Below are 24095 nucleotides of genomic sequence, written 5' to 3'. Positions count from 1 at the left end.
ATTTTTCGACTGTTTGGATCGACACTTATAAATCTCATATACGCATCATAAAGGCAAAGGTGAGAAGTTATTCAAAGTTCATTCTTTGCCAAATATTTTTTTTATACTACAGGAACTCCGTGCGCTTTATTGCCAGACGGTACATATTCTCTTCCGGGTTGTAGCCGGTATTTTCTTTCTTGTGTAATCCAACAAAGCAGTATTGAGAAATTGCGCAAATGGACTATATTATGATGGAAGCAAACAACAATGTGACTACAAAGAACGTGTAGCTATTTGTAATAGTGAAAGTACAATTTATGAACAGTCTTTGCCTAGTGCAAAAGGTTATTTATAAATCTAAAAAATTATGATACTTTAATGGGAAGTAATTAAGCGCTTTTATGGATGGCAGTGGTGCGGAAACGAAACTTTTGTTTTTAATACGAAACTTTATTGCCAAACGATGCATATGCTCTTCCAGGTTGTAATTTGCATTTCCTTATCTGTGTATCCATATATCTTCCGCATGTGCTACAAACCTTTTATGAAACAGCGGCCGCAAAACGTAACGGAAACAAAGTTTAAAAAAAAAAGTCGAGCAGAATGAATATAAAATTCAAAAATGTGTGGCATTAATCTCATGTTGTTTCAGGTCATTCGAATCTTGAAAACGTGATGGGCGAGATAAAAATGGAGGTAGCAAATGCTGACCATGAAGTACCCTCCATGTTACCAAACTTTACATGCTCCATAAACAGTACCATATCTCTCGGTTGTTCACCAACTTTTGTTATATGTTCTGGCGGTATTGTATACATATTCAATTGTGGTGGCGGTCTCGTTTTCGACCAGGCAAAGAACCTAATTATCAAATTTTTGATTTTTTCTTTCTGCATATTGCTAGGGTGAATTATTTTTGTAATTGTTTGTTTTAAATCTGGATAAACAAGAAGTAGAAATTAAATGAACTTGCAGACAACGAGCTCATGTAATAGAATAGAGGATACTTCAGAATGTGATGAACAAGATAATAAACGAAGAATGCTTTCAGTTACTAAAGGATTCAGTTCCTCTTCGCCACTGACAGAATTTGGTAAAAATTTCTTTTTTGTTTAAATCGTCAATTTCAAACTACAAAGTAAATCAAGTCATTGGCCAAGATTTAAGTTTGTTTCGTCCTAACTTCATATTTGATCAGTCCTTCAGTTTCAAATATTCGAAAAATACGGTTTAAAATGGCACCATAAAATGTCGAAGGATAATGTCTAAAATTAATCATATCTAAAATTAGTTTGGACCTTTTCAGTATGTCATGAAATCTTGCTTGTTTCAGATAATTTACCTCATACGTCAGTAAATTTGACTAATGTTTCATATGATGCTTCAAGTTTTGATTGTATGAGTGTTCCTGATGGATTGTATGCTTCTCATTGCTCACCACTGTTTTTCGTTTGTTCCGGTTAGTCTTTCGTCATAAATGAACAACTGAGTGTTTTATGTTTTAGTTGAGTATTTTATGTTTCCGTAATTTCTACGATTTTCATAATTTTCCAGTTGATCACATAACTGGATTCGTATGCCAGGATGCATTAGTTTTCAATCTTGAGACTGGGTTTTGTGATCAAAAAGAACATGTTTCATCTTGTGAAAAAACTAATCTCGTGAATAGTTCTCCTACTACATCATCCTCTATCGCTGAAAAATTATCGCTGGAACCAAGTTTTATCACCGCTCAACCATCTCATCATTCAACTCGTAAGTGTGTTCAATCCATATTGTCTATTTTCATCTTCTGATTACTATATGAATAAGATGGAATAATACAGTTATTGATTAAATCCGGATGTTTTAAGCACTGAAACGATGGGAATGTGAGAAAGGATTCAGTGGTATAATGTCGAGAGGTTGTTCAAGGAAATTTACCGTCTGTATCAACGGTGACGATCATTTATTCTTTTGTCAAGAAGGATTAGTGTATAACATCGATACCAGTCGTTGTGATCATGCACAGAACGTTGCTGCTTGTGGTAGTAAAGCTGGAATTCCGTTCAGAAAAAGAGCACATGGTAAGACCTTTTCTTTTTTTGAAATTCTTTTCTTTCTTGTCCTTGCGATTTCTGATCTTTCAGAAATATCTCATTTGAAAAAACATTTAGCATCGAGCATTCGTATTGCGGATTTGCGAGCAGCTGAACCTTCAAAGCAAACGATGCATGCACGTTGTTACGCGTCACGAGGTCAAATTGCTGCATACGGGCATTGTCGAGGAGAATATATCTACTGTCTGCGCGATGGAACTCTTCGTAAGGTAAGTGTAGTCGAGCGATAATTTAGTGCAAATTTTTTGTTATGCACGTTTGTCATCCTTCTGCCTTTTGGCATCTCTCTTTTCGTGCCTTTTTACCCACTGGTACTTTTTTTCTTATTCCTTTACCCATCAAGTACCGTTATGTTTCAGTCGTACTGCATAAATGGTTACATGTTTGATGAGGATGTTGGACGTTGTGTTCCAGCTGAAGTTTGCGGAATAATTGGTGGTGCTGTTGCGGAATCAGTATCATTAACAAAGGAAAAGTGTGATGGTGTAGAAGATAATATTTCAAAGGGAATTGGACCGTGTTTAAGTGAATATTACGTGTGCAAGAAGGTAAGCTGGTAGTGAGCATATATTCTTCAGGAATTGATAAAAGCACAGAAATCTTTAGGAAATGACCAAAGCATATAAGTTTTCAGGAAGTGACGATTTTCAAGTAAGATTCTTGTATTTTTAGGGTGTTCCGATTCGTAGACGTTGCTTTAAACATTTGGAAACATTTTCTGCAACCGCTGGTGCATGTGTAGTACGGTCACTGAATCCTGAATGCCGACAAAGCCCGACTATACCAACCGATGGAATTAAAAAACTCAATAATGCTGACGATTTCTGTATCCATCGACTGGATGGCTTATACCGGCATCCGACAGACTGTGCAAGAATTTTACAGGTTACTCAAATTCTTGTGCAAAATTCCCACTGTTTCATGTGGTGAATACAACATGTGCGAAGATGCCGGTTCTCTACAGACAAATTACCGGAATCATTCTTTTTTAGTGTTTTGGGGAGGAGATATTTGAGCATTTGCCATGCAATGATGGATTTGTTTTCAACGAAATATCCGGTGGCTGTGATTATAAAAGCAACGTGCCTGAGTGTGCTGGTACTTCTGAGAAATCCATTGAAGGTAATTTGTATTCGTAATGTCCTAACTAGTATATTTCTTTTATATTTTCTCTCAAAAATTTTAGGAATTTGTCTGAAATATGTTTTCACAGGTAACAATTCGTCATCAGCAGGTTTAAACTGTGAGGGGAAATCCCATGGTGACCATCTTGCAGACGAAAAAGATTGCTCGGTGTTTTATCGATGCGTATGGGGCAAATTGGAAAAGTTTTTTGTCCAGAGCATACTGTTTTTAATCCCTTACTGAATGTATGTGACCTCCCGAGTGCGGTACCTTATTGTAAAGTTACTATGTGACATTTGTGATTTGCATTTCCTGAGCTGTATTACTGTATTTTCTGAATAGATCGTAAAGATGATTGATGATATTGACGAATTCTTTCAATTGAAATTTTAAAAAAATAATATATTGCCGTCTTAAGCTCAAATTGTATAATACATTGATTTTTGTAATAATTTACAGCATTGAATGATATGCCCTGAATTTTTTTTTTACTTACTTTGATAGAACTTGTTTGATGTTAATAAATTGTTATGAAATGAATTGCGTCAGTGAAAATTATTTACCGGCAATAGTACTGGGTAGAAGAAGTTTAATAAGATTTCATTAATTTTTGTTGAGAGATCTCGATGATATTTCCTGGCAAGAAGTTGCTGCCACATAACAGGTAGAAGATCTTGTGTCGAAGATTTATTATGGTTTAGATTGGATCACCGAAATATTATTTCGGTTGGTCAAAACTTCGTACGTAGGGAATACACGCATGTGTATCAGAAACACACGCACGCACATGCAGAAATCCTAATTCTTAGTGTGTGTTTAATTTGATTATTGTTTCGTTGAAAATCCATTCCTCCTTATCGCAATCTATTCTATTTCCCATCTTTTGATTGATGATCTCATATACCTTTCCTAATAATAACGACTCATTATAATGGTGGAATCATTATAATGATTTCATCAATTTGTCATACCCTTTGATGCCATTTTCTCCTCTATTTCCATCCACATCTAATATTGTTATTCCATATTTTTTCAATTGAAATCACTTAACAACAGTATCCCTTCCTTTTATCATCCAATTATCATTCCTACTCTTTCAACATTCTCTTCATATTCAGCAATCAATTTATCATTCATATAATGTATTCTGCTGTAGCAATAACATGATTAATAAAATGATTATAAAAATTCCTCTGTAAAAAAACTTCATATATTTAACACGTGTATTCACGTATACCTACGTATACTCATGTGTACTACTATTAAAAGTATGGAGATGAAGCTTCTATTATTGTGATTTAACCATAAAATGTTTCCCTTTTTTTTTCTTTTATTTACCAAAAAAGCACATCTTTAATAAGGCAAGAACAGTGAAAGAAAAAATTTAATAAAGAGTATTTAATTTATCCCATAATCTCTCTAAGTACTGCAATATCCTCTTAATATCTCTCGAAATACTGTAGTATCCTCTTGATAATTTTTTGATAACAGATAATTTTTCGTTTTTAGATAAAACTGGAAAAATATCATAATGCGAACATTTAAATGTATTGATAAAAATGGATGCATTGAATTGCACAACAATGTATCATAGATGGATTCTTATCATGCTGCTTCCTCTTTTAGCTTTTCAATTTGTTTCCGAGTATATTCGGCATCTTGTATGATAAGTGTACTCATTGTAGCATCCATAATGATATTTGGAATATTTTTCTCTTTAAAATCCACACACATCACATAATCCACAATAGTTTTTGCAGAATCTTCGGGATATACCCGAAAACGTCCACCGGCAAGTATTACATGCCCTCTGAAATAAATAATTTATCAATTACTAAAACTAAATATCTTATGTAACAGCAAAATTTTAACAATTAAAATAAGATATTATAATCTTAAAATATTATCAATATTATCTAAAATATCATCATGAAAAACCAAAATATTATCATTATCATAAATCAAAATGTTATCGGCGAATATATAATTTAAGCTTTGATTAAAATAGATCTGAAAAAAATTAACCTACTTCCAAACATAGAAGTTATTATAAACTTTTTCCTTTATATATTATGATAATCTTGAAAGTTGAATATAAAAAACTAGAAAGAAAAAAAAGAAATCAGAAAGTTTATATTCTCAATATGTCTAACCGAATTTTCTGTGGATTACATTCGATGTCCGAGAGACTGAAACTTCGTGCTGCTTCAATAATTTCATCATCCGAACTACGAAACGTACGACACATCAGAAATTCTCGCCCTTTGATCTTTCCAAAATCTTTCATTGCATACTAAATAATCATTATTATTTAAACTTAAATAATTCAATTGAAAAAAAAAGAAAATCGATAAATTGCATGAAATTTGAAAAAAGTGACATCAGTTCTCAGAAATTTTTGAAATTCACAATTCTGAACGTCTTTTTTTTCATCGTTTTTAGTTTATAAATGACAATAAAATCATCAATTGTTTGTTTGTATCAACCATTAACCATGTCAATCAGCTAACAAATTTGATTTCTGCTTATTGAAATTTTCAATCAAATTCAATCACAAATTTAATTGCAAAATATTTCACACATTTCAAATGTTTACATAAACGACATCCATATTTGATGCCAATTCATCAATAATTTTAACACTTGAAATATTTTTGTTGTATTTCGCAATATCAGCAAAATTTTCCCAATGTTCCGCAAATGATGCCTGTAGAGGGAAATCGAATATGGTCTGCAAAAAAATAAAATCAACAATCGTCAACAATTAACAATTTTTATTTTGACATTACTTTCATTTTTAGAGGTATGAAATAAAATTAGAAATATCGTTGGAAAATATTCAACGAATCATCCAATTTAAAACCTTCTTCAGTATAGCTTTTTTTTTTTTGAAATGAAAATTGATTTGAAATTAGTGTCATTCATATGGTATTATAATAAATTAAAAATTTTACACCTAAAATAAAAGAAAGAATTGAGAGAGAAAAAAAAAATACCCTCATAGTGAAAATCTTTCCTACAGCAAAATGTTTTGAGAAAACAATATCATTTCTGTTAGCACTTTTTTGTTTCCATCCTTCATGAGTCTCGAAATCGGGCATGTTGACAAGTTCCAGCATATCTTGTAATGCATCATTGGCATGTCGCATTCCTTCCGCATACTTTTAATTTTTTTTTTTTTTATTTTTAGAATTTTTGAATTATTTAACAATTATCCAATTTTATTAAAGTCTTTCTTAAATTAATTGCAAATGATAGTATTTTATTCAAAAATATTAGAAAGATACTAACTTTCTCAACATTTGATTGGATAATATTCGGGATGATCGTCGAAGTTATTGCTGATGCCATTTCAATCTATGTAGAAGAAAGTTGCTGTCAAAATCATTTGATGATTTGGTAAATGATTGTTTATACTTTACGATAACCATTATATCAGCGATACAAAAGGTCAAAATAATGATGACATATAAGTTATATAGTGATAACATATAAATTATAACGATAATTTATAAAGACACGTATGAGAAAGGAGAGTTTATGTTGTGATAACAAAACTTTTTGTGATAATAAAATGCAGTTAAAGCAAATTTTTAGCGTATGAGAAAGAACAAGCATTGACATGATATACGATTGTATTAAAATTTGAAACTTAATTACATATTGTTTACTTATTTTATTGTTTTTCATCCTTATCATTGTTTTGCCTTTAATTGGATTATTCACTAATTTCAATATTTGCTCAGTTTTTATTACACATTTACCTGCTAGTTGCAATTTCAAAATTGCATACCGAATTCCTTTTTATGAATATATTACTTTTCCTTTTCTTTTTTTTTGCCCCGAGTAACTAAGTGTGGATCATTGAAAATGGCGGTAAGCAAGACGAAATGAAATCATGTCGATCAGATGTACTCATTTAATTATCATATCGATCCAGATATATACTCATTTAACTATCATATCGATCAGATACACTAAATTAATTGACAGTTATGCAGTTCAATGCTTTTCAACCGATTTAAACTAGTTACAATGAATTTTAAAAAACGAAGAAATTAGCTTACAGCTATGGAGGTGAAAAAAATTTGAGGATTATTGATCATGCAGAATAAATGATATGAATTATATCATCCATGAGCTATTTTATGAATTTAAAAAGGACAAAACAAACTTTTAAAATCATTGATTGGGATGAAATTTTACGATTGGAATACATCATCAATATGCATTTAAGCAAATAAAATGACGGTAAACAAAGAAAAGTGCCTCTCGTTGAAGCAATTTGTAACGAATTTTGGTGATAGTCGGAGGATCTTAATACTTTTTTTTTTTCTCTCTGCTTCTGTTTTTTTCTTTTTTTTTTTAGTGAAAAAAAGTGAGAAAAAGTATAATGGATGAAAACGAGATTCACAAAAAGGAGACACGAAATAATTCATGCAAAATTTGGTGGTACAACCAAAACGCAAATTCTCTCAACCAATTGAAATATGTAAAGTGTTAATAAAAACAAGAAAAAAAAAAGGAAAAATGATAAAACTAAAAATCTAAGATTGAATCAAGAAAAACAGGTATATGTGTAAGTTAAGTAAAATGGAAAGATTAAAAAAAAAGAAAAAAGAAAAAAAAAGATGAAAAAAAAGGGTGAGAAAAAGAACGAAAGGACTGCTTAATTTAAATAAATTGTAAGTAATGTGAATATTTCAAAAAAATAAAAAAATAAAAAAAGGGGAAGAAAAAAGGAAAAAAGAGTAATTTGCTCAAATGTATCAAGGTGACTTTCGGTTTTCCCATCAAATGATTTTAATTAATGTATTACACAGCAGGATGAGTTGATAAAATTTGAAGTGATAGAGAAAAATGATGAAATACAAGTGTGATAATTGTTAGGAATAGTTAAATGTTGCCTAACGGAATGTTAATTAAAAGTGTAATGAAATGATGCGTAAGAAGGATAAATGAACGAAGGATTGATGGTCCAAATGATGGTAAAGATGAAAAGAGAGGTATGTGGAAGCAAAAAAAAAAAAGAAAACTTTGAAAAATGTGAACCTTAACCGTTTGAAAACTTTTTAAACCAACCTTTTTATTATTTCCGCAATTACTAATGCAATTCACAATTACTATAACATGCCAAATGAAGAACAAAAAACAAAAGAATGGCTCAGGGCGAATTTTTCGTAGTAAACTATTTTCGACTAGTTTTATTTAATTGATTTGCTTTTAGACTTCTTTTTTTACCTTACTTTTTATTTTATTTACTTTTCTTTTTTGTTCCATTCTGTTTTTTCTTTCTCTTTTTATTTTTGATTTTCATAGCTTTAATTGATATAAGGATTAAGTATTAAATGATAGTAATTTTTGGTCTAAAAAAAAAAGGAAGGAAACTAAAAAAATGTTCAAATGTTAAGATAAAAGTTTGAAAAACGTTTGATAAATGCATAAATGTACGATAATACAGAGGAAAAAATCATTGTTATACAAAAATTAATAATTAATTTTTTCTTATTCATAATATCAACAAATCACAACTTTTAAGTTTTTAAATTTAAAAGTTTCATGTTTATATTATTTATTTCATGCTAACACACTTTTTTTTTTCTCTCCGATCAGTTTGACTTTTGATCTGTAAATAAAATCTATGAGAATGATGAATGCGAAAGGCAAATAAAAACCAACAGTTTTCGTATTCATTCATTAAAATCGCATGTTACAGCATTTTACAAACTATACAAAGTGGAAATGATTGGTAAGATCGGTGAAAAACTTTTCTAATTTTAATTTGAAATTGGAAAGGATTTAAAAAAATCCAATTGTAAACGACTGAAATCATATTGTTTAATTTATTATTATCTTTTGCAATAACAAATGTTACATTGCGAATTTTATTGCAACAAATTGATTATATGAATTATTAATTTTTATACATACAGTTCAACAAATTTAAATTTAATTAAACAATAAGTGAGATTATACGTTTTAAATTTAAAAAAAGAAAAATTTTTGGATGATTGGTATAATTATCGGATATTTTGCACTTCCGTCATTTACTTTTTGTATGTATTATTCTTGTTTTTTCTTTTTTTTAAATTTATAAATATCTCTTGATAAAAATGATTAAACTAATTCATAACGATCAAGCCTTTCTAGACAATAATCATTGTTAATCATCTTATTCAACCTTATAAGCATTAAAAAATAAAGTGCTTTTAAAGATTTTATACTTTACACCTGGAAAGATATCAGTGATAGTGATACCGTTGATACTAAAATGTGGAACAGTCTTATACTTATGCTGTTCTGGACAATTCTTGTATATTGTTCAGTACTTTAACCTTAGATATGAAAGTATTCTGGAAATTATAACGAAAATAAAACTGTATAACCTACTCAGGTTTTCAACTTTGGATATACCCAAAATTTGACATTATTTGCTTTACATCAGATGCTGAAAGCCTGAATAAATTATAGAAATTTATTTTCGGTATCAGTTTCAGAATATTTTTTTAATGTTTGAAGCGTTAGTTTGAAGCGGTCGTTCGGTGAACACTGTCAATGTTTTAAAACAATCCTGGAAATCCCTTCAAGATGCTTCTGATTATCAAGAGTCTGATAGTGAATTGAAATGAAATAATTAGTTGACAATTGATGTCAACAACATTTTTAAGCTCCTGCATTTCTTTAATTTCATTCTTCCCTTAGAAAAACTTATACTTGTAAGTGGAACATTTCGTGTTTTTTTTTTTTTTTTTTCATGTTGAATCAGTTTATCAAAAAACCTTTACCATATTGGTGGGGATGGGGAAAAAAGAAAGAAGGATGGAACAAATTATACGTATTGAAAGTCATACTTATGCCAAGTCAATTTACGAATTATTAATTTTTTCATTCAAACAGAAAAAAGACACCTAAATATTTCCAGATAAGCTAAACAAAAAACAAAAGAAAAGTTAGAAGGACAAATAATGGAAATGTCATGTCACCATCGTTCAACATATTATGATTTATTTGTTTTGCTTGAACTGATTTCAAATTCGAATCAGAAAGCCTGTTTCCATGTGGGGACTATTTTAGGTGCATCATGCGATGATTCTTAATTCAATTTTGACATCATAATGAAGATGGAAGAAGTAAGAAAACTCATAACAAGAAGCTGTCATACTTCTAAATGATCAGAGATGATATCGCTGTAGATGTAAAATGGACTTTATTTTGATCAGTGGTCAGTCAAAGTTGTAAAATACTTTATTTTATGAGGTAATTGATTGTCGCAAAATTCCATTCCCTTTCAATAATAATTTAAACTCTTGTTATTTTCATGATGAGAAGTTCCTTATCGGATTTACTTGCTCATACCTTCTTCATTTGGACTAAAATAGTAAAATCGATAAAAATTATCGTTGTGAAAAGTTCATGCAATATTTACATTAATTTTGAAAACTAATATTTTAAAAGTGACAAAAGAAAGTTTTAGTTTCCAAAATATTGCTAATATTTCTTCGCCAAATTCCGTTTATTAGTTGCCATTAAATATATTATTTAGTTCTTATCTGCTGAATTATTTTGCAAGAAAAAAAAAAAAAAAGGAAGAGAGAGAGAACGAAGTTGAAAGTGATGTACAAACTTCTTAATATTATTTATGAGACTAATTTTTCCTTTTTTTTCTTTTTCGGGGAGAGCGAGGGAGGGGGGGAGGACAAAATAACAACGTTTTTATTGAATAATAATTCACATGATACATCAAATACTATTCCAACAAATAATATCATACATAAAACAGATGAAAAACATGACAGGATGTCAGTTGCATCGTTAAAAAATGCTAATGAATGAATTTGATTTTGTGAAATTAATCATGAAATGTGTCAAGAATGAAATACGATAGAAATCGAACTATTGGCTGATTATTAAGAAATGAATTCTTCGCTTAAATTGATTGATTGATTGATTGTTACAAAATATTGCCAAGTTAGGTAAAATAGCCACGAATATCCTGAACAGTTTACATGTACAGTCTAGAAATGATATTTAATAGAGAACAATGCAGAATAATTTAGTACAACTAAAAATAGAAGACATCGTATTGAATAGATCATGCAAAATGTTGTTAGATTAAAGCACTGCATATCCGGTAAATCCCGGATACTAAAGTGGTTAGCAAGATGATTGCAGAGAACAAAGAAATGGCCAATTTCGTTAATGGCTTTAATTTTCATGTGGAATAATACATGATCTGAAAAAAACCGATCATGGATCAACGATAAATCAACTAGTTCAGGAAGCTTTCCGCAACAAGATGATTATTGTTTATATAAATGATACCTTTGTTGTTCATTTACTAAATTAATTGAATTCATGAAGCCTCTCTAATTTCATACGATACGCACTGATAATTCATTTCATATCCTAACACAGCTTTTCAACATGTCCATCAAGAAGCCAAAAGTGGTGAACATCTTTAGTTCCCATAAAAAAAAAGCCAGAAACTTCTCGATATCCGCGTTCATAGTATTCGTTTCACATCCATACATGAATACAGTCATATTACCAAAACATTGGTCCGTTATGAAAGTGTTTGATGACGACACTAATTCAATGCTGTTGACAGTGTCAAAGGTCAATCAACGCATGAAAAGCAAAGTGCAAATGTGCTCATTTTCATTTTGTTGTTCCATGGATGTTTTTATATGTCACGTCATTTACTTCATTTTCATTTTCTCCAAACTTTCATTTCATTCGATATTTGAAATTGAGATTTTTTTTTTTCAAAGATGCCATAAAGAACGACGAAAGGAAGGAACGAAATTTTTTGAAAAGTTTTTTCCGGGCAATCAATCCAGTTACACTTCTCACTTCATCTTTTCCGGTCTATCCCGGTTAGTGTACCGCATGACTCTCCGGTATTCTTCCTGTCCTGAACTTGGAATTAACAGGACAAATGAAACGCCCCCCCCCCCCTCCATGACATCAGTAATTTTGAAACGCCGTCTAGCGAGATGCCCACGCACACCTTACACTCACGCAGAAACACACACACATACACTTTCTTTCATTCCCTTTCCGTCTGCTCCTCTCCATAATTGGTAACTTTCATCAACATTTTAGAGCGTCTTTTAATGGTGTCATCCACATCGATCCACGGCATTACGGATTATTATTCAGCGTATCGGCTCATAAAGTGTTGCCCTCAGCTGCGTATCGCTGTTGGTTAAAATGAGAGGAGAGGGAGAGGATGATTTTGAAGAGAGTGTATATTTGTTACGTTGTGAATGTCCGTGGGAAAAGAAATAAGGAAGACTAGACAACGATGGGAGGAAAAGTGGGTAGGGCAACATGCAGTAGCGATAAAGCAACAAAAGCGCGAGGTGCGGGAGGAATCTGTCGTGGTTGACAAGGCCGGTGAAGGCTTAACGTACAACACTTACGTTCGTTGGCTTGACGACACGTGTGACACACACGGTGACGAAACGTTATTTACTCCCGTGAAGCTAATCTAAGGAGGGTGGTTAGTGGCGGTTGTTGGTGGCTGTGGTGGTGGTGACACATCATCGGCGTGTATGTGTGCGTGTGCGTATGTATATGTACGTTCATAGCGGCGTAATATTCGCAAGCGGGCAACCGGGAACGTGTATGCCTACGTCGTGACGGGAAAGCCGTACGCCAACGCCGTAGCGGAAAACGTGTTCGCCTACGCCGTGATAGAAGCAGTCAAGTCTCGTCCAACGGGACAAGCAGTTTTGACGGCATTCACGTTGGGGTTTTCCTTGGTATGCCCGACCCACAAGACGGTTGCCGCCGGAAGCGTAAATATTCAGAGGGCCAGCCTTCTGTTGCCCCCATACAACAGCTGCTTAATCAGCACCACCAACAACAGCAGCAGCATCAACTGATGCCAACTTTGGCCAATACACCAAGTAATCATACGGTGAGTTTGTCATTTTTCGCTATTTTTGAGTGTTCACGTAATGATTTATGCTATTGACTTATACAGGTTAGCTTTACCGCATTGGCGGTTACCATTCAGGCTTATCATGAAATTATACGACGCTGGCATACTTCTGTACATATGGTAATCGTATTGTTTGATTTCTAGACACGTAGTGTGCTACAGCAAGATTACATTTCATGGTGCTATACATTTCGCTTCTTCTTGGAAGTTTTAACACATATCTTTTGCAAACTGGCTTGGTGGGAAAGAATTGAACTTAAAGTTTCGAAATGCACCGTAGCTTTTACGAATCGTATTGAAAAAACTTTTGGAAATAGGTAGTGCTAGGAGTGATACCATATTTGTTCCGATGTGCACTGTTGACAAGCTCTGGAAGATGCAGAACGGTTTCGGCGGTTTTCAGTAGATATTAAAAGTTGTCTACATGTGTTTGTGCTCATGTTGTGGTTCACGACTTTCGTCGCACTCAGTTCAGTTCACTTAGTTTTACACTCTACATTATGTGGTTATACTTGGTTTTTTCACTCAGTCTGAGTACTTGACAACATCTTGCTGCTTAATTTTGGGACTGTAATAGTCGTGATTTTACCCAACTGTTTGTCATATGCCTCTCACGTATACGGCCTCAAATCCTGTTGTAGTATGTTGAAAAAAGCTCTCATTGCACTCCTAAATTCTGTGTAGCATGTCGCAAGAGCAACTTCGTATCACATTATTTGCACAAGATTTGTTTCATATCGGTCTGCAGATTACTAGACTTGGAAATCCAATCTGTGTGACAATGGTGGGACATACTACTTTTACATTAACTAAAATGACACTGGCACCTCGTTGACATGAGACGGATAACCTCGCTAAATAGATGAATTAAACGGAACGATTCGACGACTTATGAGCGCATGTTCTTATTAACAAACGACCTTGATATACCCGTAGTTAAATGCCTAACCGATGCTAAATGTGACCAGACGATGATTAGTTTAAGCACTAAGAACATGTTACCATCTACCATCAGATCAATCCAGATGAATTGGTTGATATTTCATATGAAATTTTCATAGGATAAACTTTTAGCTAGTTGCAGCAACTGCACGAAGTATACACACAGCACAAGAACACATCCGCAACCACAACCGATCACCGTGCTCCACCAGTCAAACGTAAACCTGTAGATCAAGCTGAAAACTCAAAGGTTTGCTGCGTTTTATTTTTCAAAGAGACACATTCCATGTTACATGACAATTTATTCCATTTAGTTTACTCGGTAGTTAATGCACCACAGGTGGGAAAAACGTCTGAAGAATAATTTGATTACTTGCAAAAGTAATTTCTTGCGGAAAGTGGAAATACGATCGTATCCGACATACAATCGTATCATCGCCGGAAGACGCGTACATGGAATCGCTGGTACTGGAAACCTCTTTCGATAAGTCGATCGATGTAGTCTGTTTGACATACCATGTGCCATCACCGGAAGACGCGCTGCATGAAATAACCGTGTAGGAGTAACTGCATGGAATAACTTTAAATATGGTGTTCACTTGTTACTTTTATGCAGCAATCATATGTTGATTGAAATAGGACAAAAATATTTTGATAAACAGAGTGCCTGGTTTTTGTAATTATATAGGGAAGCAGCAGTCATCCTTGTCAGGTTGCACACTAACCACGCGTACTTGTTTATCGAAATTCCCGAAACGAGGATGAACAATTTCCTTCTTTTACATCGTTTCTCATCTAAAGGATTAAACTAATTTGTTGCTTTATTGGACTATTATCTGCGGGGATATTGCAACGTGTTGTTATCAGTTCTTCCTTTTGTTTCGTTTCCAATAGACAAAGTTGAACTTTGTTGCTTTCCTTTGTGTTCTCCGTTGATTGGTCTTCATATACCATCATCATCATCATATGTGTTAGACCACTTTTCGTTATACTTTTTGTTCTCTGCACTTTCTTTCTGTTTTCAAATCCAAAAGATTTTAAACGCAGAGGTTAAACAAATGTTTCAGGTAGACGTACCAGTTCAAGTAGTGAATTCATTACCAGGAAATAAGACGGGAATCAAAACGAATAACAACAAACAGTTCAACAATAAGACGAGCGCCCGTACGAAGCCCAGCACAGAAGGAGAATATCAGGTTTCTTTTGAAAAAATTTATTAGATAGGGAGAAGGAGCATGACACCACTTTTTTTTTATCATTACGCATAAAACTGTATAAATATGTGAAGTTTTTTATGCTGCTCCAACACTGTTTTTCGTTTTCTGTCTGAATAATTTTTCCTGTCATGTTCATCTCTTTTATTTACTAGCACTATTTTAAAGTGTTAAAATGTCTGTTAGAGTACTCTGAAAATTAGGTAGAAGACCAAGACTTGCCGATATGAATTTTTAATTTTCAAATAATTTCAACTAGATGAGCTCTGTGACGGTTTTTGAAATAGTCATAGAATATGGGACTTAAGCTACTGAACCCTGATCCAGCTTTAATCCCCGTGTTACTTAATCGGAACATTTCGATCTTCCTCATTATCATCAGAAATACGCTTTCAATGCAAAGTTTATTAGTGGAACTATATTGCAGTTGATCAAAAATGAGGTGCTCGTCTCTCCATATCGGAACCAATATGAGGTGTTGGAATTTTTGGGTAAAGGTACGTTTGGGCAAGTTGTCAAAGCATGGAAGAAAGGGACAAATGAAATTGTCGCAATAAAAATACTCAAGAAACATCCGTCGTACGCACGACAAGGACAAATTGAGGCATCGTTTTTTTTTTTCCTTTTTGTGTTCAATTCACTGAACGTGACTGTCGTAGTAGTGTCGAGAATAATACAAGGAGCACAAAGTTCTTCTGTAGGCGCATCCGGTTCATTTTTACTCTCGGGAAGCACCTACGGAGGTTTTCAAGGACAGGGAACAACCAGAAAGTTCTGGCTGCTTAATGCAGTGCTCTTTCGGTGTTTGCCTACTCTATCCAGGATACAACTGTCAGTTCCGTGGGAAATACTAAAAGGTTTTAACTTTACTTTTAAAATAAGTATTGGACAGTTGTTCCAGGTTTCAATTTTATCAAGGCTGAGCAATGAGAATGCAGAGGAGTTCAACTTTGTTCGTGCGTATGAGTGTTTCCAGCACAAACATCATACCTGTTTGGTATTTGAAATGCTGGAGCAAAATTTATATGATTTTTTGAAGCAGAATAAATTTAACCCTCTGCCACTCTCCAGTATCAGGCCGATTGTACAGCAAGTTAGTTGAGTTTTCCAATTTTTGCTTAACTGCTTAACTGGACGATCTGATTGCTTATGTTGCAGTTCATCATGTGCAACTGTCTCATATATGCTTGTCGCTTCGGCAGATGAAGACTTATTGGGGTTTGACGTTGTACAACTTTGATAACTCTATTAATGAAGATTTTGTGTCTTGTACTTAGGTGGAGGTAATGTGATTTTCTGCTTTTGCTTTTGATGTATTGGCACTTTTCAGGTGCTTACTGCGTTGCTCAAATTAAAGCATTTGGGATTGATTCATGCTGATCTGAAACCGGAAAACATAATGTTAGTTGATCCGTCAAATCAGCCGTTTCGGGTGAAGGTTATTGATTTTGGTTCCGCATCACACAGGAGCAAAGCAGTCACAAATACCTACCTCCAGTCACGCTATTACCGGTTTGGATATCTAAATTTTATCATTTTGTTACTGTCAGTATAATTGATATCCCAGTTTTGATGCCTTCTAGAATTTTTCCTAAATTAGCGAACTGACCCAGCTTTACATGGTAGTTGCATTTAAATATGCCTTCAGCATATCGTATAGCGTAATCGTGTACTTCATTGTATAAGAATGCATTTATCGAATTACAGTACATTTGCTCCCATACAAGTTGGTATCTCATAGCATTGGGAGGATGTCTGCTGTAATGTTGATAAAAATTAACGGAAAATTACATGATAAATTACCGCGATAAGTTATAGCCCATTATTATTTGTTATTTTCTCGTAGTTACATGCCAGTGATTTGGCATGAAAAATAGCATTATTAGTGCTGTCTTCAGAGCTCCGGAAATAATCCTCGGTTTACCTTTCCGTGAAGCAATCGATATGTGGTCGTTAGGTTGCGTGATAGCAGAATTATACCTCGGCTGGCCGCTTTATCCTGGCAGCAGTGAATTTGATCAAATCCGATACATTGTGCAAACTCAGGGACCGCCGCCGTTGCAGATGTTATCAACAGCAGCAAAAACACATCGTTTCTTCAAGCAGGTCTCATTTCTTCATATCAGTCTCTTTTTGCTTATCTATTCGGGGATAACCATTTCTGCTGTCATTTAGCCGTTAAGTCGAGGTTTCGGCCATTGTTGAAATGACCATCATAATGCGTTACAATCGTAGAGATTGTGGATATTGCACTATTGATTACCATTTAGTTTAACTCAAGGACACGATCCAGAATCCTTCTGGAAGCTATTTGGTAGGTAACATGTACGCATAGTAGACTTCAGAATTTCACTCGTCAAGGTACATATTTGCCTGTAGATTGATTGTGAAGATGCTACGAATTTTTTGTGCCAAAGCGAGAGTAACAGTGAGCTTTGTTTATCATACCGAAATGTTTGATAGTTTTGCATCTTGATCATATTACAATTCTAGATTCACGATAATGGTGTGGCGCCATACTGGCGCTTAAAAACTCCGGAAGAACATGAGCAGGAAACATCTAGCAAATCAAAAGAAACGCGAAAATATGTATTCAACAATTTGGATGATGTCTCGCAGGTTTGGGTTTCTCCTTTACAAAATGAGTGTTCGAATAGAAATGGCAGGGTGGTAAAGCGTATTTCAACTTAACGACGACGATTTTAAGAAGTAAGATGGGAAAATAAAATACTAGGGAATAACGGAAATACTATCCAAAATCTTTTTGTAGTGCTGTGGGTAAGCACCGGCAAGCGGGAGAGATTTTTCCATTGTGGTATACTTTTCCGTTCTGTGAATTGAGTGAAGATTTCAGGTAAACATTCCAACAGATCTGGATGATGTTGATAAGGAATGTGAGCAGTTGGATCGTGCTGATTTTGTGAATATTTTAAAGAAAATGCTGAGCATCGATCAGGATAAGCGTATCACACCAGCTGAAGGTCTTCAACATCCATTCGTTACAATGGGACATGTTTTTGTTTATGGTCCGACGAAATAGTTCGTTTTACATCCCTCGGAATTATAAAATTTTAGCATTATTGCATTTGATTTAGATATCGTGAAGCGCATTAAATGAGTGTAGTAGAACGGTAAAATTTTTGCAGAATAATTACAAGGCACACTGAATTTTCTGAGATATAGGTAGAATACATTTGCCGGCTAGGTGGTTGCAGTTTTTGTGTGATCGAAGTAGTTCTATTATTAATGGTTATCAAGCTTCCACTTGATACAATGTAAGATACTGACCTTCTTTCAAATCAATACGATATGCTGATTATTCTTTCATGGATTGATTCTGCTAGCAGTGATAGGTGACACTCGGCTGTTGAAAAACACTCTGTGAAAGATGATATCAGGATACGACAAGTGTTAAATTTTAAGCAATGTTGAACATTACATCTGCTAGAACTCAAAATTTACTGTAGGGTTCCTCTGTATACCTATGTGCACTGTTCAAACCATCTTGTGTATTTTTCTCCTTAATTTCAGTAATCAAATTGCGCATCAGCGAATGGAAGTATGTAACCGTAATGGACGTACGGCTGCACATTCACAACTATTACAGCATCGTAACTCCGCCACAGCGTCGCAGTCATCTACATCAACAGCAACCCTTGGTGCATCGGCTCCTATAATCAGTGCGCCTGTAGCTGCTACGGCACCACAGAATGTGGCACCAACAATACCACAAGTTCCACAGCTTCAACAAGCGGAGCTTACGCATTTACTGAATCAGTATGGTGCAGCGACTGCGGCAGCAGCTGTTGCCGGTACGCAAAGCTGCAATCTACCCTTTGTCTATCAACCTTTAACCGTCTATCCGTATGGTAACTTTTTATACCTATTCACTTTGCTGCTAATTTATCGCATGTATGATTTTTATTCGCTCTACCGAAAACCTATATAATAACCATATGAAGCTAGAAACGCTTTTAGGGATAACTGTCATTTTCCTTAATTTATATTTAGATGTGTTGTCCTATCATAGAAATGTGGTGCTGATGTGATTCCTGAAATTAATTTGCTGACTTTTTTTGTAGTAGCTGCAAGGAATTCACGTTTTTTAAACATTTAACTATTTCTGTCATGGTCATCAGCAACAAAAAAAAAAAAAACCATTGCTCAGTGCTTAAAACATTTTCCAGCAGTTCTGATTTAACATGGATCGAAAGCATAGTCTTGTTTTTCTGATGATTCATTTTCTTCATTAGTTATCAAATTACATTTACTTCCAAAAACATTCAAAGAAAGGTCGAAATTAAAGGAATTGTTGAGAAAAGGTATTTATTTGAATAAGAGTAGAGGATTGCAGCTGTTGTTCTGTCCCATCTTTTGATGAGTTGTAAAGGTGTTTCGGGGTTGAACAAGTATCTAGGCCAAATAATGTAGAGATTGCGAAATTTTACGTGGAAAATCATAGTGAAGATATGTGTTAGAGCGGAGGAAGATAGTTTCTCATTCTGGTCACGATTTTTGCTTGCTGCAGCAAAACACTGTTTCTGCTTCTGTCCCCTCTCCTCGTGCTTTAAGATTATGGTTGTCGGATTGACGCAAAAAATAATCGTATTTCAGCAGCACGTCAAGCTCCATTTGCGAGCTTCATGAATCCGCACGCAGCTGCAGCTGCAGCAGCTGGAACCTTGGTACCACAACTTGTTTCAATTCCATTTGTGGATGGTCCAATGTTGGCAACGCAAGCTATCCCTCCGACTCCAGCAGCGTGGACGCAAGCGGCTACTGCATCACTGATGCCGTGGACCCTTCCGAATACAACAGCACTTTTCGCTAATGAATTCATCTTACCTGCACATTTACAAACGACGCGTAATGTTGCCGCATTGGCTGCAGCGGTGGCAGCAGGCAGTCCTTTTTCGCATCTTCTGGCACCACAAATCAAAAACTACCCAGATTTAGCAAATACAGACCCTGCTGCTCTATTTTGGGTATATGTTTCTGTTTAACATGTTTTTATCGATTTGGATTGTAATTTCATGTGGCACGCACAAATCGTTGCTGTACGCAGATAAGCTTTTGGCAAACGTCGTATTGCGCCGTTATATTCGAAGTGTATTTTATTATTATTAGATCCTCTATAAACAGAATGGAGAATGTTTATGTTTGGAGAAATGGAAGGTGAACAAGGGATTGAATTGACTTCTAATAATGATTGATATATGTTTAAGAATGATCTTGTGCAGCAACAACAAGTCCGTGGACGACAAGCACCAGCAGCTTTAGCAAACCCAAATGGAACACTGCCGACAAGTACTAATCTTTCTAATCTGCGTATGAGATCTGGCCCAAGCGGTCTTGCGAAGGATCCAGCAATTATAGCAGCTGGACCACGGATGAATAGCACTGCATCAGGTTTAGAAACGCCAAAATACCAACTTGAAGCAGCGCGGTAGGTTTTTCTGCTAATCATACTTTGCTTTTCCATGGGGTTATGTAACATTTCCAAAAATATGATTCGACCACAAGCTTTCTTCCATAAATTTCATAAAATCTTATATCGGCTTTCAGTTTTATAAAAAATTAAGGGGAATGTGAAAAGTCAACGTGGCTGTCTCTCTTTCATGTTCCTCTCTCTGTCTTTTTCTCCCTCTTGTTCTCTCTCTATTATTCCTTTTTTTCCTCTCTCTTCCTGAATCTATGTTGTTGACATATTAGTTGTAACTGCTGTTTATCCAAAATCGTAAAGTACGGGCATGAAGGACCCTGAATTTGAAAGCTAGGAAATTTGGTAAATTACGTTGCATCTGTGATAACTGGACTAATGTACGATTATTACACAGCTTCATTTGCATGAAAATAGAACAATGGACATATTTGCTGTTCGAAATATTTCACAATTTAAGAGATTAAAGTCGCAAGCAATTATAGACCAATTAATAGATCGCCGGCTACCTTAGATATACTGTTCCCGCATATTCGCTGAGTCATTTCTTGAAGTTTTACATGCTTCACAAAAAACCTAATTGTATACAACACAAAAACAGAAAGATAAAATCGTTAAAACATTGAATATTATAGGGTTGCAAAAAGTATGAAAGTTAAAAGCCCGCCATCACCTGCAATATCAGTAATCACGTTATCGTCAACAGACGAAGACGATGACCAAAATATTGTCGGGTTTGTTGCTTTCCTAAATGTTCAGTCCATATAATTTAAGAACGTGGTTATATGGAAACTTATTCGGTCACGCGGGAAATTTCATCGACACATCGTATATAATAATTAGAAAAAAACTAGCAGTTTTAAAAAAGGAGAAGCTTTAAATTCTGGAAACAAATCTATTAGTGGGAAGAAAGCTTATGGTCGGTACTTGAAACCACGTATTCTTTCTCTTTCTCTTGTCATCCTTAATGCGTACTGAAAATGAAGTATTACTGAACAGCTGTTATACGAAGTACTTCATTCCTTTTTTGTATGTGTGTTCACAGAAAGAAAATCGAAAATTATCACGGTCATTACCTCATATTTTCTTTATTTTTTGTTCGTGGATAGAGTATGTGGAAATAAACTTGTCGTTTTCTTAATTTTTCTTTCTACTTTCGTTTTTCTATATAAATAGAGGTCTTCTATTTCATTGCCAGTGTCGTTTGGGTTGTCTTTTGTATGTTGCGATTTTCTACTTCACTAGTACTTGTTACAAGTAACTGCTAATCTTATATTAGTTATATTTAACTTGGAATTGTATGAACACTGAGTAATGTCTCTGCATGCGGGAAGTATTCTGGATCTTTACTTGTCGTGATCTCATTTTTATGTATCTCCTGTTCAGGCTAAGCAACGAGAATGCGAGCATAGCAAGTTCAATGAGTTCATCGCTGCTGAGCAGCAGTTCATCTGTACTTATTCCACCATCAACAGCCGGTGTCGTACGTAAGCCGAGTGCCCGTTGTGCTGTAGTACGGCCGATGATTGATGTAAAACGCGAAGTTGATGATGCAAATAAAACTAACATTCGTAACTTATTTCCGAACGTGGATTTCGCTACAGCGTAAGTACTGCTTATATTTCATGCATCTGCTGTTCAATTATTTATTATTTCAGAAGCTGTTTTATACTTTTTTCTTAATGGGATAAAAAAAGGTTCTTATTATGAGGTCAAGTAAAAAAAGGTCGAGAAGGGAACCAAACTTAATGTCGTGTCCGTTTTCCTGCAGTAACTGAAAAAGTTATCTGGAATTATGGGATTTTATGATTGACTGCCCAGTAATATATATTATATATAAAGCGTAGGCTAAAAGATTTCTTTAGGCTACTTCGCATTAAAGATTCGCTTGCAGTATTTGTGCCGTTCCATTTTTTCCAGGCTTAATACTACGTTTCCGCCATATTATGGTCATTGAAGAAACAAAATATATTTGGAAATAATAAGTCTTCACGTTGTTCTTTAATGAGAAAGCGATTATCTGGATGCCCTCTTTCTTGAAAATAAGTTTTTTCTTTTTCTTTTTTTTTTTTTTAAATTAAGCGTTATTAAATAAGAGTGGATTGTTCTAAAAAAGTATGTTTTAAAAACAGTTTTGCACATTATTATCTGAGATGATTATTTTTGATGACCGAATGCATATATTCTTTATTGGTCACCTGCAGTTTTTAAAGGTGCAGATGTAGTTCGTTTCGTTTAATTTCCATTATCCAGTAACTGTTATTATATTATATGTGATGGTAGAACACATCGTTCTCACAACACATCAGATGTTTCGAATGGGGGTTTTCGGAAACCCGCTGTTCGTATCCTCTCTAGGATCTAAGGATCAGTAAAGTATATTTTTGGAAAAACAACCAGAGGACAGCAGAGGTTAAGGAAAAAAAAGGTCAAGAAGGGATAAAGGAAAGACAAGATAATTATCATAAATTGCTGTGCTGCATTCCATTTTCTGCACACTACCACTAGAAGTTGTTCATATAGTATGGTGTGCATTTAGATGGATTCTAAACTTAGAAGTAGAACTGAAGCGTAGTAAGGCAGGATAATGTTCCACATCCATCTTTCTGTTACTTTACTGATCTGTTATTTCTATTATCATTATTATTATTATTTTCTATTTTATTATTATTTTGTCTATTTTTATTATTTTGCTATTTATTAGTATTATATTATTGTTATGTTCATTACTATCACTTTCATTCTTGTTATTTGCTTTCGCTTTTTCCAATGTTCCAATTACGTAGCAACTGAGTTGAAAATGTACATGTGTAGTGGAGTATTTCCAATGAATATCCTTGTAAAGATCCTTAATTTTTCATCCCATTTTCACTTTGAATACACAGAATTTGAAATAGGTTTAATAATATTTCATGCTGTTAATATTATTAATCTAAGAAATTCATTTGTGGTCATTGTAGTCCATTTGTAATCTAATAAATTCATTTTTCTCGATTTTCAAACCGTCACCCGCTATTAAAGTTTGTTTGTATACTCTATTATTTATTATTATTACTAGTATTATTACCATTATTATTACTGTTATGATCATTGCTATTATTATTACTATTGTTATAACCATTATTATTATCATTATTACTCTTATTAATATTAAAAAATTATTATTATTATTATTATTATCATTATTATTATTATTAATCATTATTATTATTATTATTATTATCATTATTATTATTATTATTATTACTATTGTTATTATTATTATTATTATTATTATTATTATTATTATTATTATTATTATCATTATTATTATTATTATTATTATTATTATTATTATTATTATT

The 24095-nt window shown here is 33.8% G+C and overlaps 3 protein-coding genes across 4 annotated transcripts; 2 read left to right on the top strand and 1 right to left on the bottom strand.

Moving 5' to 3' along the window:
- Positions 1 to 613: 613 nt before the first annotated feature.
- Positions 614 to 3449, top strand: LOAG_04466 (hypothetical protein; the record flags this gene model as incomplete). Its single annotated transcript, XM_003139998.2, has 10 exons — positions 614 to 822; positions 958 to 1075; positions 1316 to 1441; positions 1537 to 1737; positions 1836 to 2048; positions 2112 to 2290; positions 2441 to 2629; positions 2754 to 2966; positions 3074 to 3203; positions 3295 to 3449. The coding sequence occupies exons 1-10, from the start codon at positions 658 to 660 to the stop codon at positions 3447 to 3449; spliced, it is 1689 nt and encodes a 562-aa protein (XP_003140046.1). The 5' UTR covers positions 614 to 657.
- A 1295-nt stretch (positions 3450 to 4744) lies between these two features.
- LOAG_04464 (hypothetical protein) lies at positions 4745 to 6355 on the bottom strand (the record flags this gene model as incomplete). The annotated part of the gene is made up of 4 exons (XM_003139997.2): positions 4745 to 5016; positions 5360 to 5499; positions 5803 to 5937; positions 6203 to 6355. 4 exons carry the CDS (start codon positions 6353 to 6355, stop codon positions 4812 to 4814), a joined length of 633 nt encoding a protein of 210 aa, XP_003140045.2. The 3' UTR covers positions 4745 to 4811.
- A 6120-nt stretch (positions 6356 to 12475) lies between these two features.
- LOAG_04459 lies at positions 12476 to 22708 on the top strand (the record flags this gene model as incomplete). Of its 2 annotated transcripts, XM_020446597.1 has the most annotated exons (17): positions 12476 to 12665; positions 12818 to 13131; positions 13198 to 13275; positions 14240 to 14347; positions 15165 to 15293; positions 15739 to 15915; positions 16213 to 16404; positions 16642 to 16823; positions 17210 to 17417; positions 17805 to 17930; positions 18166 to 18350; positions 18843 to 19180; positions 19926 to 20296; positions 20537 to 20757; positions 21387 to 21485; positions 22138 to 22356; positions 22672 to 22708. In XM_020446597.1, the coding sequence occupies 17 exons, from the start codon at positions 12476 to 12478 to the stop codon at positions 22706 to 22708; spliced, it is 3174 nt and encodes a 1057-aa protein (XP_020303089.1). The 2 variants fall into 2 exon arrangements, with proteins under 2 accessions (XP_020303089.1, XP_020307445.1); XM_020446598.1 differs by lacking the exon at positions 21387 to 21485.
- Positions 22709 to 24095: the final 1387 nt, after the last annotated feature.

Source organism: Loa loa (genome assembly GCF_000183805.2).
Source record: "Loa loa unplaced genomic scaffold supercont3.3, whole genome shotgun sequence".
Taxonomy (NCBI): domain Eukaryota; kingdom Metazoa; phylum Nematoda; class Chromadorea; order Rhabditida; family Onchocercidae; genus Loa; species Loa loa.
The sequence above is the reverse complement of the archived record's forward strand: the minus strand, read 5'-3'. Positions and strand labels throughout refer to the sequence as shown.